Below are 14157 nucleotides of genomic sequence, written 5' to 3'. Positions count from 1 at the left end.
AAATCACAAAACAATTGAATCATCAGCACAAAAATTTCTCTCGCTCGTTTTCGTTTCAATCATACATCCATACTTACATTCGAAACAATCAAATGTACCTTGGCTACAGGCCGCGGGCGAAGGAGGCAATGTCTTGGTCGTGGAAGAGTGCCACCACCAGCATCTACAACGGCGAAGCATCATTCGTGGGTGTAAGATCGCCGTCCTCGAAACTGCGGGGACGCCAATCGAAAGGTTGTGGATGCGGTGTTGGCGCCGGTGAAGGAGGATAGCCAAGAAACGCATCTTCTAGACTTTCCAAAGATTTTCCCCGGGAGCTAGTACGGCCAATTGTATTATAGTCCGTTGGAAACGCGGCGTACATACTTTTCCAAGCAACACCAGAAGTGGTATTGTTTCCACCCCTTTGAAAAGATCTAAGTACAGGCGAGGAACAATCCTCATCAGGCGATGGTAAATCAGGTCCACCTCGTTGAATAACAACGTCCTAAAAAGTCATAAATTATGCGATATTATCTTCTATTCATTCGTAACATTTTTCGCGATATATTGATCAAGGTAATTAAGAGATTACACTCTCTTAATGAATTCGATATTGATGAAGATCATAGGGAACATAATTTACCTGCGTATGTCCAGGATATGGGGGCAGACGCGCAAGATCGAGTGGCTGTATACGCTTGCCAACGCGAATATTCTTAACTCTCTTAATTGCTAACAATAATTTTTTCTGATGCCCTAACCGTATGATACCGATGTCTTCAAGGTGTCCTCCCAAGTGAGAGTTGTCACGTCCTCGACGAATCGCATACCCTATTGATGGTGCGCCAAGATATTCCTCGAGCCTGAGAAGCCTGAGCCATTCTTCCAATGATCCGGGTACATGCTCCGGCAATCCATCTCCTATATTCAAATTGTCTATTTCCGCTTTTAGTCGTTTCCTATGATTAGGTTTCTTGATACCTGTAAAATAATGTGTAAAACTATGTACTTGTTTAAATATTTTATAGCGTATTTCTACGAGTAATATCTCTATGAATTAAATGAATGCATTTAAGAATGCGCTTAGATAAGATTTGCTACTGCGATATGTGCCTCACCTATAGCCGTGAGATCCTCCGGTGTCATGCGCGTTATAGTAGCAAGATCGTAACCCGCGGAAGCAAACAAGGGGAAGTATTCTTCTAATTGGAGCTCGTTTAACCAAGCGTGAACGACGTCAAGGTCTGCCGGTGGGTCAGGATGACTTCCGAAGGAACTAATAGAACATCTAGGAGATGAGGCAAGAGCGCCAGGTCATCTAGGTCCCAAGTGATATCCAGACGCTCTTCCAGAATCTAATGACGCTGTAGAGTGCCTAGAACCGGAACCTGATCCGGAACTACCGGGACTGTCTCTGCCAGGACTCTAGGTCATATCGATACCTAAGAAATATCAAAACATCCATATTTTTCAACCATAGCGGTAAAAATCTTTTAATAGCAACGTATACTTTGTTATTTAAAAACAATGTTTTTTTACGCTGTTCGCATTAAGAAAGAATTAACCTAATATAATAATAATAATAATAATATGACGTTGTATAATTCGCACCTTAATCTTCGGCGTGGGCATACTTGCCGATCACCGGCGGAAAGGCGAAACCCGAATGGGTAAAAATAGGTCTCGGACTTTTTCCAAATGGCATCCCGTAGGAACCATCGTCCGCCGTGCCCTCGAGGCCGCTTCCGGAGAGGAAGCAGCTATCCTCGCTGCTAGCATATCCAGCCGAGCCAAATGAGAAACCGGATTGTCGAAACACGTCTGGTACAGCTGGTGGTGCTACTTTCTTCGCTTGAGTCACGGCTTTGGACGGCCGGCTCATACCGCCAACTGTAACATATGTAACAGAAGGAAAATTTTAAATCAACCAAATATCAAAACGTACATCCGTTTACTCTCTAGTTAAAGTATGATACATAACGGTGTTCCGATTTTTTTTTCCAAAATTCTGCGAGAGAGAAAGGAAGATATGTGCAATCTCACTCTTTATACTGATGCCGTAATGTAAGTATCAAAATTCAACAAGTTTTATTCGGTTCTGATAAAAATAATTAAAAATTATGAAAACTGCATGTAAAAAATATTCCTGAGATTTTCTGAATTATCAATATGTTATTTAAAAAAACACTGGTAAAGTAAACTTGAAAGAAATAATTTCCGATTTAGAAGAGTACCATTCAGCTTTCATCCTCAATGATATACATTAGGATTGAATGTGCATCAGTTTTCATCGTTTTTATGAACATCGCACGCAGCTCACAATATGCATTCTATGTAGAAGCTGGCAACCAGAGCAAGACTCGAATTAAACGAGAAAAAAATTTTGTTTAACGCTTGATAAGATTAAGAGTACATTAATACTTCGATTCACCAATTCAGTCAATTTTGATTTTGAAGTTTTTGTTCCCTTATCACATTTGTCTCTTTAGTTATTATTTAAGTTTTGTCGCATACATCGGAAATTATTTACTTATGTTAACTTGATATTAAAAAATTAGCAGTGGAGATACGATTAACGGAATACAATTTTACGAAAAATACGTATTAGAATATTTATGCGGGATATCATAATAAGCAGTGTGCTTTATAAATTCATAATGTAATAGTCCAGTCATTTTAGACGAAAATATGGCTTCTGTGCAAAAAAATTAGATCCTGCTTTTTTTTAATCGCTTTATTTCGTTGTTTTAAATAACATATTAAAAATAGAGAACGATATCGGCAGGGCTAAAAAAGTTATTCAAGATCAAAGGTCACAAAACTCAGTTTTTTGCGAAAATCTCGTTTTGTATGGCTCGGAGGTCAATTAAGATGGTTACAAAAAAGAAAGATCATAATATTCTCTACAAAAATGGTTCTATTCATTTTTCAACAACTTATATTTGAGAATGGAGTACGGATAATTTTGGCGATGTATGGAGAAAAAATAAAAAAAATTAAAAAATAAAAATTAATAATTAATTTTTTTTAATGATAAAGATAACGAAGATGATGAAACGTAATTTTTTTACATTTGACATGGATTAGGCCTATTGGGGACACCATGTAAAAAAAAACACGCCTTGTATCTTATCTCAAAGGTGGTGCGGAAATGGATACAACGCTCGACGTACACATTCGTCACTTTGTATTTCGCAACGGTTCATCGTACGTGAAAAATGAATAGAACCATTTTTGTAGAGAATTTCATGATCTTTCTTTTTTGTAACTACCTTAATTGACCTCCGAGCCATACAAAACAAGATTTTCGCAAAAAACTGATTTCCGTGACCTTTAATCTTGAATAACTTTTTAGCCCTGCCGATATCGTTCTCTATTTTTAATATGTTATTTAAAACAACGAAAGCAATTAAAAAAAAGTAGGATCTAATTTTTTTGCACAGAAAACCTAAAATGACTGGACTATAATATTTTGCAGGTTATTGGTATTGAAGGATTACGAGTAGTAGATGCGTCCATTATACCCGAAATTATATTGGCACACTTAAACATTCCTGTTTATATGATCGCCGAAAAACGGCAGATATGATAAAAAAAAAGAGTGGGATTACTTGAAAAAGTCATAATTATAATAAACTTTTATGAAGTAATTGCATTATTTTACTATTTTTTACTCACATACATGTCTACTTTATAATAACGACGATAATATAAATGCTCATATTTGATACATTATTTGTGAGGTATCATTTAAAAAGAAATTGCATTTAAAAAGATATTCAAGTATTAGTTTATTTCATAAATTCAAAAAGTATCTGTAAGTGTAAATGTGAGAGACAAAGAATATTTAAGAAAATAAAAAAAAACAATAATTCTGATTTTATAAACTTTTATTTTTAAAGATAAATAAAAATTTTTTTAATATATTGCAAAGCAAATATGTATAATTTGCAAATATGTATCTATAATTTGCCAAAAAACCACTTTTGATTTAAATTGACGTATACAAAGTATATTAAAGGAAAACCACACATAAAAACATAAAAACTCAACTATTTAAATATAGAAACTACATAAAAGTTTAATTAAAAGAAATTAACACATTCTCGAGAAACCTTGATCTGCCACCCGACTGAAAGTCTGATACAGAAATCATTTTGATATAGGCCAAGGTAAAAAAAGATACTTTTCCTAGCGTTTCACAATATCCCGGTTCTTTGTGAATTCCCTATAGAGATTGTGCAAAAAAAAAACGAATTACACGATATCTCTGCGACATATCTATACTATTATCTAAAATTCTTACGGGTGGTGTATGGTCTCCCGCCAAGTACACACGGAGCGAGACCGACCGTGACTCTTTTACGCGACGCGACGTGTTGCGAGAATTCTTGGTTATCCTTGACTGCATCTAAAATTTTTGGTTATAGCCAAGGTAAGCAAGATTCCTCGCAACAATCGCGTATTTCTTTATCGACCTAAGCTATCGATCAAGCCTACTTAAAACTTGATCCTATTTAAAACTTGTATATATAATTTTGTCTCAGGAATGATAAGAATTTAATGAAAATAGATGCAAATAATTCTTTACATATTCAGGAAAGACTTTTACGACGACTAAAATGTCTACATAGTTACCAAGAAATTGTAAAAATAGAATAGTATATTGCTACATTTCAACGTGCATAATGACATCCCAAATCATGCATTTTGCATAAGACGTCGTGAAGATAGAGGATCTGGGATATTTGGCTTCTTACGATATACAAACAATTTATACATACGATTTAAACCCTTAAGAAACATCTAATTAAAAATGTCCTTTACATTTTTATTTGCTTTCATTTACTCGTTTATGTTATGGGACGAAAACACGCCCACAAGTTTCCCCTGCCCCGCCGTCCACCCGCAACCAACCTCCTTAAAAATTTCTGGACATGGGTATTACTAGTATATAAAGAAGAGACGAAGCTGCGGTGGAGCATATCGGGCCCGACTCAGTATTTCGCATTAACCAAGCTTGTCTGTGACTCTGCGAGTTCGAGTCTTGTGTGAGCTGTGCCGACGAGGGCTATCCCTGGTGCTGTTGGGATAACGGACAGCTGGACGGCGGCTTTAAGGTAAATTTAATACTTTTAATCGCTTCCAATGCTTAGCCGAGACGGTAGATGTACTAGAGCGAGATGACGAGGATTTTATAAAACATTATATTCAAATAAAAATAACTTAAATATTATGCATAGCTCAACTTATTCGCACAAGGCGCCCCGCAAACGCTCTTCCAACATAGATTTGTTTCTAGCTAAGAATCTAAATTACGATTTTACGTGCGTAACTGCAAACGAGCTTTCTTCCAATCACCTTCCCATTCTCTTAAATCAGGAAAAATCGCAAATTAAGAGAAAAACTAATCAGTCACATAAGGTCAATTGGGAAGATTTTAAGCTTGCTACGAGTAGGTGGAGGATAAGACATAGTCTGCAAAATCAGGAAATGATTGATTCCTGTATTCACGAATTACAGCTGTGTGGGGCCTTAAGAAAGTCCACCGAGGTGCAAAATTATAACTTCAATCATGTAACGTCAGATCCTGCTGTAGCTTCAGAAATTGATAAGCTTATTAAACTTTGTTATTACTATCGAAGAAAATACCAACATTCTGGCTCATCAGATAAATATAAGCTCTATCGTAATATACTCAATAATATTATTCAAAATAAATTAAATAAAGCTAAAAATAAAAAATGGTCTAAACGTTTGAAAAAAGCAAAAATTAGCGATAATAGCATCTGGGGGCTGTGGAGGTCACTACAGAGAAACAAAACTCCTGCGCCACCATTTGATCTTGGTAATAACACTTTTGCATACAATCCAAAAGAAAAAGCTGAATTATTGGCGCAAAACTTTCAAAAAATATATCAAGAAGCAGACAGTCTTATATCTCCACATGAAAATATAGTAAATGAGTACGTTGAACTCTTAGATGAAAAGACACTTCAATGTGATTTAAAATTTATTACTCCTCGCTTAATTTTTGATATCATCAAATCTTTTCCTAATAATAAAGCCCCCGGTTCTGATAAGGTCACCACTGCTATGCTCAAAAAATCATCATATAAAATCGTAATTCAGATCTATTACATTATCTTAAACTCTTTTATTATATTATTTTCCTTCGTGTTGGAACGGTAAAAATACTGTTGGACGGCAAAAATACTCGCTTTTCCTAAGCCGGACAAGCCACAAACTTCTCCGACTAATTATAGGCCTATAAGCCTTTTAAGCTCTCTAAGTAAAATTTATGAGAGAGTCTTACTCACGCGGATTGATGCCTTTTTATCAGAGAATAATATCATAATCAACGAACAATTTGACTTTAAAACACGCCATTCTACCATTCAACAATTACTTAGAGTCACAGAATTTTTCGCATTGGAGATTAACAAAAAACGAAGCTCAGCTATGGTGTTACTCGATATACAAAAAGCTTTCGATTCTGTCTGGCACAAGGCCTTGCTATATAAGTTAATTGATGTTATACATTAGAAGTGTGGATTAGAGTAATATTAAATAAGCATAATAGAGGACAACATGTAAGGAATATAATTACATGTGAGACTTCTTTATTATATAAAAATATGTCTTACAGAGACGAAGCAATTCTAAATCTTAAGAAAAATTAAATATACTAAGGCATGGTTGCACCAACGTCGCATAACTTTAACCTTAGCTTAATTCACTCTTCGTCTGTTTCTAAGGAAAACAGTTAGACTAAGGGTGGAAGCACATAAAATTGCAGGAGCTATAAGCAGAAGGCAGAAGCCATATGCGCATGCGCTATGGTATCTGTAGAGCTTTATAAATACCATAGCTCATGCGCATATGGCTTCTGTCTTCTGCTTATGGCTTCTGCAATTTTATGTGCTTCCACCTTTACTGTTCCTCTTAGAAAGAGACGAAGATTGAGTTGAACTGAAGTTATGCGACATTGGTGCATTTCGGCTTAATACAATTTGATAAAAAAACATAAAACATAAAACAAAATAATCTTTGGTAATTATTGAAGATTTTAAGAACAATTAAATGTACTAAATACGTGTACTAAAATGTATTGTACATATAACACAAAATAACTTTTAGAACTTATCTAATACCTGAACAAAAATAAATGTATTTATACATTTTATTATTGCACGGTATTATTGCATGGTATTATTTCACAGTCAAAATAAAAGTTTTTTGTCATGGTTTCATAACATCAAAAATAAAAAAAATAAAATTCTCGTTGATTATAAGGCCTCTGGTCTTTTTCCGTCATTATTGAGATCGTGACGTCAGAGACGAGAAATCTGCACACGCTAAGAATTCTTGTGTGCATTTTCAAATAAAAAGATATTTGCATAAAATAACACTTCAGATCACTTCAGCATACTTCAATAATACTTCGAAAATATTTCTTTTCTTTGACAATTAATAAATAGGAGTAAAAAGAATGTAATTTGAATGTAGGCTTATATAGACGCAGTCGCATAACTACCCTGCATAAAACATCTTATTCAAAAATATTGTTTCGCATTCACAAGATTTTGTCATGAATTCTGCTTTGCAACAATTTCGGATTGGATCACGGGTCAATACTTTTCAGTGCGATACTGGGAATAGAACGTAAAAATCTTGTATGCCTCTGAATCCAAAAACAATTAGCAGAAGAAGTGAATCCTTTTTAATGCGAGAATTCGCATTTGTTTGAAGGTTATCGATTGCAATTGAATGCGAGGAATATTTTAAGCTAAGTGAATTATTTTTAATGCGTAAGCTCGTACTTATTTCTTAAAATTTTGCGTTTCAACACCGCAGCCAGCCGCGTGGTGGGGATAGCGCATACAAGGAAAGAGCCGTGCACACTGTACATGCGCACACGTACACGGCTTTTTCCTTGTGTGCGCTACCCCCATCACACGCCTAGCAGCAGTAGCAGCAGTGCTGAAACGCAAGATCGGCTGGATCGGCATGCTTCGTGCTCGTGCTATGTATTCATTGTCCCGTCCAATCCCGGATAAGGTCCCGACCATTATTTATTAGGGATGCCATAAGAAAGGTTTTCTTACTTTTGTCTAATGAGGCCCTTGTAAGGATTTGATAAGAATGTTTTAACTTTATATGTATGTATGTATGTATGTTTATTGTGTATCCCCGTAGGGTTTACAAGGCATTTTTTTACGAGGAACGTTCCCAAACCTCTCACAAACACCATCTTACACATTCAGTTTTCACAGCAATTTTACAAAAAGTATCAAACCCCCTCCTTCTTTTCCTGGCCTTATGCGACCTCACATATAATCTATTTCCCTTCCCTTAACCCTTCCCTCTTCTTTCGCCTCCCCGTTCGCCTCCTTCCGCCTCATCCTGTCTCTGTTCTTCCTTCCTGTCTACTTCAAGTCATAGGTCTGTTGCTCGTCGTCCGGGCCCATGAGGAGCTTGTCCTCCATCTCCTTCGAAATTTCCTCCTCCTCCGTCATCTTCACCCTCCTATTCTCCTCCGACACCCTCTCCCTCCTGCTCACTTCCACTCTCCCTCCTACTCTCCCTTCCCACTCCACTTTTTCTCTCTCTCTCTTATCCTCTCCTCCACCGACCTGTCCTCGTCTATCTTTACCATTAACCTACTTCCCGCTTTCCTTCTTGCCTCTATCACCCTCAACTTCTCCTCCTCATTCCCCAGCCTAACCAACAACGTTACCCAATCCCCCCTCGCACCTACCACCCTCACCTCTCTTACCTCCGCCTTCACCCTCAGGCCCTCCTCAAAAAGCTCCCTCACCTTCTCCAAACTCGATTCCTCTCCTACCCACCTCTTCTTCTCAATCCTTATTATAACATTCCTCTTCCTCGTTTCCTCTTCGCTTCTCTCTTCCTCTCCTATCCACCATTTCCTCTTCCCCGTCTTACCTTTACTCTCCTCACACTCTTCCCTCTTCCTTTTCCCCCTCCTAGCTCCATTCTTTCTATCCTTCCTTTCAGACTTTTTACCTCCTCCTTCAAATCCTCCATCTCCTTTAGCACCCTCTTCACTTTCTCCTCCACTACCTTCTCCACCACCTCCTTCTCCACTATGCATCTTCCTTCCATCCCGGGCTATCTCTTTCTCTTCCACCTTAACTTTCTCCCCTTTCACAACCAAATTTTTCCAATGTTCTCCGCTTGCTTCCCTCTGCTGTTTTACTCTCCTTACGACCTACCGATCCATCGACCCCCTCCTTCAATCTCTCAATCTCTCGATCTCTCTATCTGTCCGTCGATCCCGTTGCCAACCCGCCCTGTTTTAACTTTATAAATATACTTTTTTCATAAATATATTTACGAACACAAAATTTCATAATAAGCCGGCACTGGTTTCTGACATTCACCCTACATTAAGAAATATTATATCATATATCCAATTCAAAATTTTATTACTCTTTTTAAACTAAATTTGTTTCTTAAGATAATTTTTGAAAAATTATATATTTGCGCTGTTTATGACATATGTAGACTATATATAACACTTACATCAAATTAAGAAGTCTATAATACCACGTAAGGCAGTTGGCTCACGATCCAGAGGTCCCGAGTTCGAATCTCACCAAGGTAAGTGTTTTTTTCAAATACGAGAAAATATTTATAATCATAGACTTCATCTTAAAGTATTTCTTTCATGACACCAAAGTCTTAAGAATTAAAGCGGGGAGCACACACTTCTGCATAACGCATAATGCGTAAGCATAAGAAAATTGATTGGTCCATACACATGTGCATAAGAAAATAGACCAATCAGTTTTCTTATACTTACGCATTATGCGTTATGCAGAAATGTGTTCTCCCCGCTTAACTGATTTTTTGGCACGAGAAAGTTAAAATGCATATCTTTACGCCAGAAAAAATTTAAACTACATTACCGAACATATAAAGAAGAATTATGACTTCGAAAATACGATATTTTATATGTGACGTTATCGAAAAAGTCTATTTTTCACATTTCAATGTAATAATTTGTTTATCAAATATCTTGAGATATTAAATATTAACTGCGCTACATATTCGCTAAACTCTATACTTTCGATAGTGCCGATAAAAATACAGAGTCACCGAATATTTAAACAAAATATTTATGTTTAAAGTTGACTTGAAATGTGGTTTATAGATGAATATTTTTAATGGCGACTTTCAAGGAATGATTTGGCAACGCTGCAAGCTGTGCGCTCATGTCACACTTCAGTTCATTAAGTACGGTTTATTTTATCAACTATTTATTATGTTTTAAAAAATAAAAATAATCCAAAAATATATATCAAAATCGGACAAAATCGGATTCCTTTACCAAAATATAAATTACAGTTACAATGCCAATTATCTTGTTCTTTCAGTTATTTAATTAATAATATTACCGTTTCTGTAACCTTACCTTATTGAATCTTTTCTTTGTAGAATTGATAATATTTTGATTGCGCTGGTTCTCTTTTATTTTCACAAATTGTCCCTTATTTTTGCCCACATTACTCCTCACTTTATGTTTCTTATCACTCATTATTATTATAAAATCTCTCTTTGATAAAAAAAAATGTCACAATATTTTTTGATTAATGAAATTGACACTTACATTGACACTTTTGTTATCAACTTCACATTTTACAATCGGCGCCCTGAAAAGCGCAGCGTTGCCATATCGTTCTGACAGTAAAATTTACCGAAAAATGAAAAATTTCTAAATACACATAACATTTTCACTTTTTTCTTATAATTAAACATAATAATCAATTCTTAATTTTATATAAGTTTAATGCAATATACAAGAGTTTGCTGAGGCCCTGCTTAAGCGCCTACAAAATACGCTCCTCCGTGAAAGGAATACCTTAAGAAACAAATTTAGTTATAAAATAGTAATAAAATTTTGAAAAAAATAATTTTTTTATGCTGGGTGAATATAAATGACAGAATATTTTTTTTGGGTGAATTTAATGCGATCCAATACTTTTCAATGCGAAGCATCAACCACTGCTGTCTCACATTCAGCGCGGTAAAGTTTTATGCGAACCCAGCGAACTAATACTTTTCAATCCCTTTCTTCGCATCAGAAAGCAGAATTTAAATTAATTCTTTTCAATCCGACATTTTATGCAGGGATGCTAACATAGAGAGCAGACTAACTAAAAATACAAGCGTTATCTACTGAAGAACTAACTCGTATCTCCTTTCGCCCTGAGAGATCACTAACAGAACACATATACCTACAAATACAAACTATTACTATACAAGACTTGTACCAGATTAATGTTACTTTACGCGGCTCCGGTCTGGGCAGGAGCGCACAAATCATACATTAAACGCATCAAATTATGCAAAATAAGTTTCTTCGCATCATCCTAAATCTTCCCAAAGCACGCACAAAATAAAAATATTTAATTAAAATAAAATAAATAAATTTTTTTGTAAAAAAAACTTGGCGCTGCTAGACTTCAAAATTTAAACATTAAAATTTAAACATTAGTACAAACATTTTTTAATTGAATAAAAAAAACAATAAACATAATTTAGGGAAGAATGTGACGGGAGTAAAAAAGCAGAATTAAGAAGCAATTATTACTTGGGTTAGAATAGGAAGATCCTTTAATGAGAACACAAAGATATGTACCAGTTAGATTTTATATTTTAAAAGTAATTGCACAACAATTATTTTTCAAAGCAATATATATATTTTCTTTGCAATTGGCGCAATTTAAAGATTTCACCTCTTTTTTTGAAATACATGTCACTTGACCGACCGTGACTCATTTACGCGGCGCGACGAGTTGCGAGTACTCGAGATGTTGAGATCTCGATAACGAGTGAACGGATCAAGTTCTAAGTAGGCTTGATCGATAGCTTGGGGTCAATTTATAGTATAATAAGTGTTTTTATTTTTTTATGCCAATAGCCAATTGCCACTTGGATATGCCGGACAAGGTATCGAGACTCCTTTACCTTCTCAGTGCTGTCGCTGTAATCGTTTCGTTACAGTCGGGCGGACAACCGACGCCGAAACGGTACCGCAGTATTTATGGCGACGACGTGAGCGGATATTCGTTGACGAATATTTTTGGGCTGAGTGTCGGGGCCCTAAACTTCCTACAGCAGGGCCAACGTTACATGAACCAAGAGATACCGGACACGGTACCGCAATTCGGAGCCATGTACGATTTCGTGGTAATTGGCGCCGGGACGGCCGGCGCCACGATAGCAGCGAGATTAAGCGAGATTCGTCAGGTCGAGGTGTTACTGATCGAAGCTGGATCTACCGAGAATTTGCTTATGGACATCCCAATTCTCGTTCACATGTTGCAGCTGAGCAACGATATCAATTGGAAGTACCGGACCAAATCGTCGAAAAAATACTGCCTCGGCATGGCCGACAACAGGTGCAACTGGCCTAGAGGGAAAGTGATGGGTGGCAGCAGCGTGCTAAACTACATGATCGCAACCAGAGGCGGCGCCGAGGATTACGACCGATGGGCTGAGATGGGAAACGAGGGCTGGGCTTACGAAAACGTTCTCGAATACTTTAGAAAACTGGAGACAATCGATATCCCAGAGCTGCAGTCGGACGCTATCTACCATGGAACCAAAGGACCGTTGCACATCTCTTATCCGTTATTCCACACGCAATTGGCAGAGGCCTTCCTAGAAGCTGGTAAGGAGCTCGGATACCCGCTGTTGGATTATAACGGGAGAAATATGATAGGATTCTCGTATGTACAGAGCACGATTATGAATGGCACCCGTATGAGCAGCAACAGAGCCTACCTACACCCCGCGAAAAATCGCCGAAATCTTCACGTGACACGCGAGAGCACGGTGAGAAAAGTGCTGATTGATCGTCGCGCGAATCGGGCGATCGGCGTTGAGTTTGTCAAACATGATCGACTTATCCGCGTGTTTGCCAACAAAGAGGTGATTTTGTGTGCGGGCTCCATCGGATCGCCTCAATTACTGATGCTATCTGGCATCGGACCGGCCAAGCATCTTAACGAGCTCGGCATAAACGTCGTCCGGGACTCGCCGGTTGGCGAAAATCTAATGGATCACGTAGCTTTTGGCGGATTAACATGGACAGTGAACGATCCGATATCTTTGAATCTATTCGACATTATTAATCCCACTTCTCCGTATATAAAGGACTTTCTGATAGAGCGCGCGGGACCACTCACGGTTCCAGGTGCGTGCGAAGCCCTCGCTTTTATCGACACCAAACATCCAAAGAGACGTGACGGTTTACCGGACATCGAACTGTTATTTATCGGTGGTGGATTTAAAGGAGATATTATTTTTCCGACTATAATGGGTTTCAATGATCGAATGCGTCAGATATGGCACAAATACAACAGTAATCACGGCTGGAGCATACTACCGATGCTGTTGAAGCCAAAGAGTCGTGGTCGGATAAGACTAGTGGCCAATGACATTAACGTTAAACCCGAAATCGTGCCGAATTATTTCGACCATCCGGAAGATGTCGAGACAATGATTGCCGGCATTAAAGCTGCGATAAGCGTCGGTCGGACGAAAGAGATGCAGAAGTTTGGTTCACGATTGTCGAACGATACTCTTCCCGGATGCGAAAACTACGAGTATGATTCTTATGCTTATTGGGATTGCGCGGTAAGGACGGCGTCTATTACCATCTATCACTATTCTGGTACTTGTAAGATGGGACCGAGAGGCGACCCGACCGCTGTCGTCGATCCTAAATTAAAGGTATTTATTTCGTGCGAAAGATGTACTCTATAGAGTGCTCATTTCCAAATCTACAACGAATATTCCTGCGTGATGTAAGCACACACGTTCACGCACACGTAAACATCGATTTACTTACACATATAATTTACAAATTCATGTAAAACGCAGGTGATTGGCATTCAAGGACTACGAGTAGCAGATGGTTCCATCATGCCCGAGATTATATCGGCTCACACCAACGTACCTATTTATATGATTGCCGAGAAACTAGCCGATATGATAAAGGAAGAATGGGGATACTCGGACAAGTCACGAACGTGATGGTACTGTATATACCACCTTTGAACATTCTCAGTATCTACTTGTGCTGTATTAACCCATACAGCACAAGTAGATACTGAGAATGTTCGAAGGTGGACTTGTTGG

At 37.6% G+C, this 14157-nt stretch overlaps 1 protein-coding gene and 1 pseudogene across 1 annotated transcript; one reads left to right on the top strand and one right to left on the bottom strand.

Moving 5' to 3' along the window:
• Positions 1-98: 98 nt before the first annotated feature.
• On the bottom strand, positions 99-8501 carry LOC112462201 (annotated as a pseudogene).
• LOC112462200 (glucose dehydrogenase [FAD, quinone]-like) lies at positions 4963-14062 on the top strand. Its single transcript, XM_025027838.1, has 3 exons — positions 4963-5102; positions 11933-13749; positions 13900-14062. Exons 2-3 carry the CDS (start codon positions 11950-11952, stop codon positions 14050-14052), a joined length of 1953 nt encoding a protein of 650 aa, XP_024883606.1. The 5' UTR covers positions 4963-5102; positions 11933-11949; the 3' UTR covers positions 14053-14062.
• Positions 14063-14157: the final 95 nt, after the last annotated feature.

The sequence above is a fragment of the Temnothorax curvispinosus genome, unplaced genomic scaffold, assembly GCF_003070985.1.
Source record: "Temnothorax curvispinosus isolate PA1 unplaced genomic scaffold, ASM307098v1 QBEX01012058.1, whole genome shotgun sequence".
Classification (NCBI taxonomy): Eukaryota; Metazoa; Arthropoda; class Insecta; order Hymenoptera; family Formicidae; genus Temnothorax; species Temnothorax curvispinosus.
The sequence above is the reverse complement of the archived record's forward strand: the minus strand, read 5'-3'. Positions and strand labels throughout refer to the sequence as shown.

Bases quoted from the DNA above. Each gene is read 5' to 3' on its own strand.
- LOC112462200 (XM_025027838.1), top strand. From the start codon at position 11,950: ATGCCGGACAAGGTATCGAGACTCCTTTACCTTCTCAGTGCTGTCGCT. The intron at 13,750-13,899 runs GTATTTATTTCG...TGTAAAACGCAG, and splicing joins TCGTCGATCCTAAATTAAAG to GTGATTGGCATTCAAGGACT.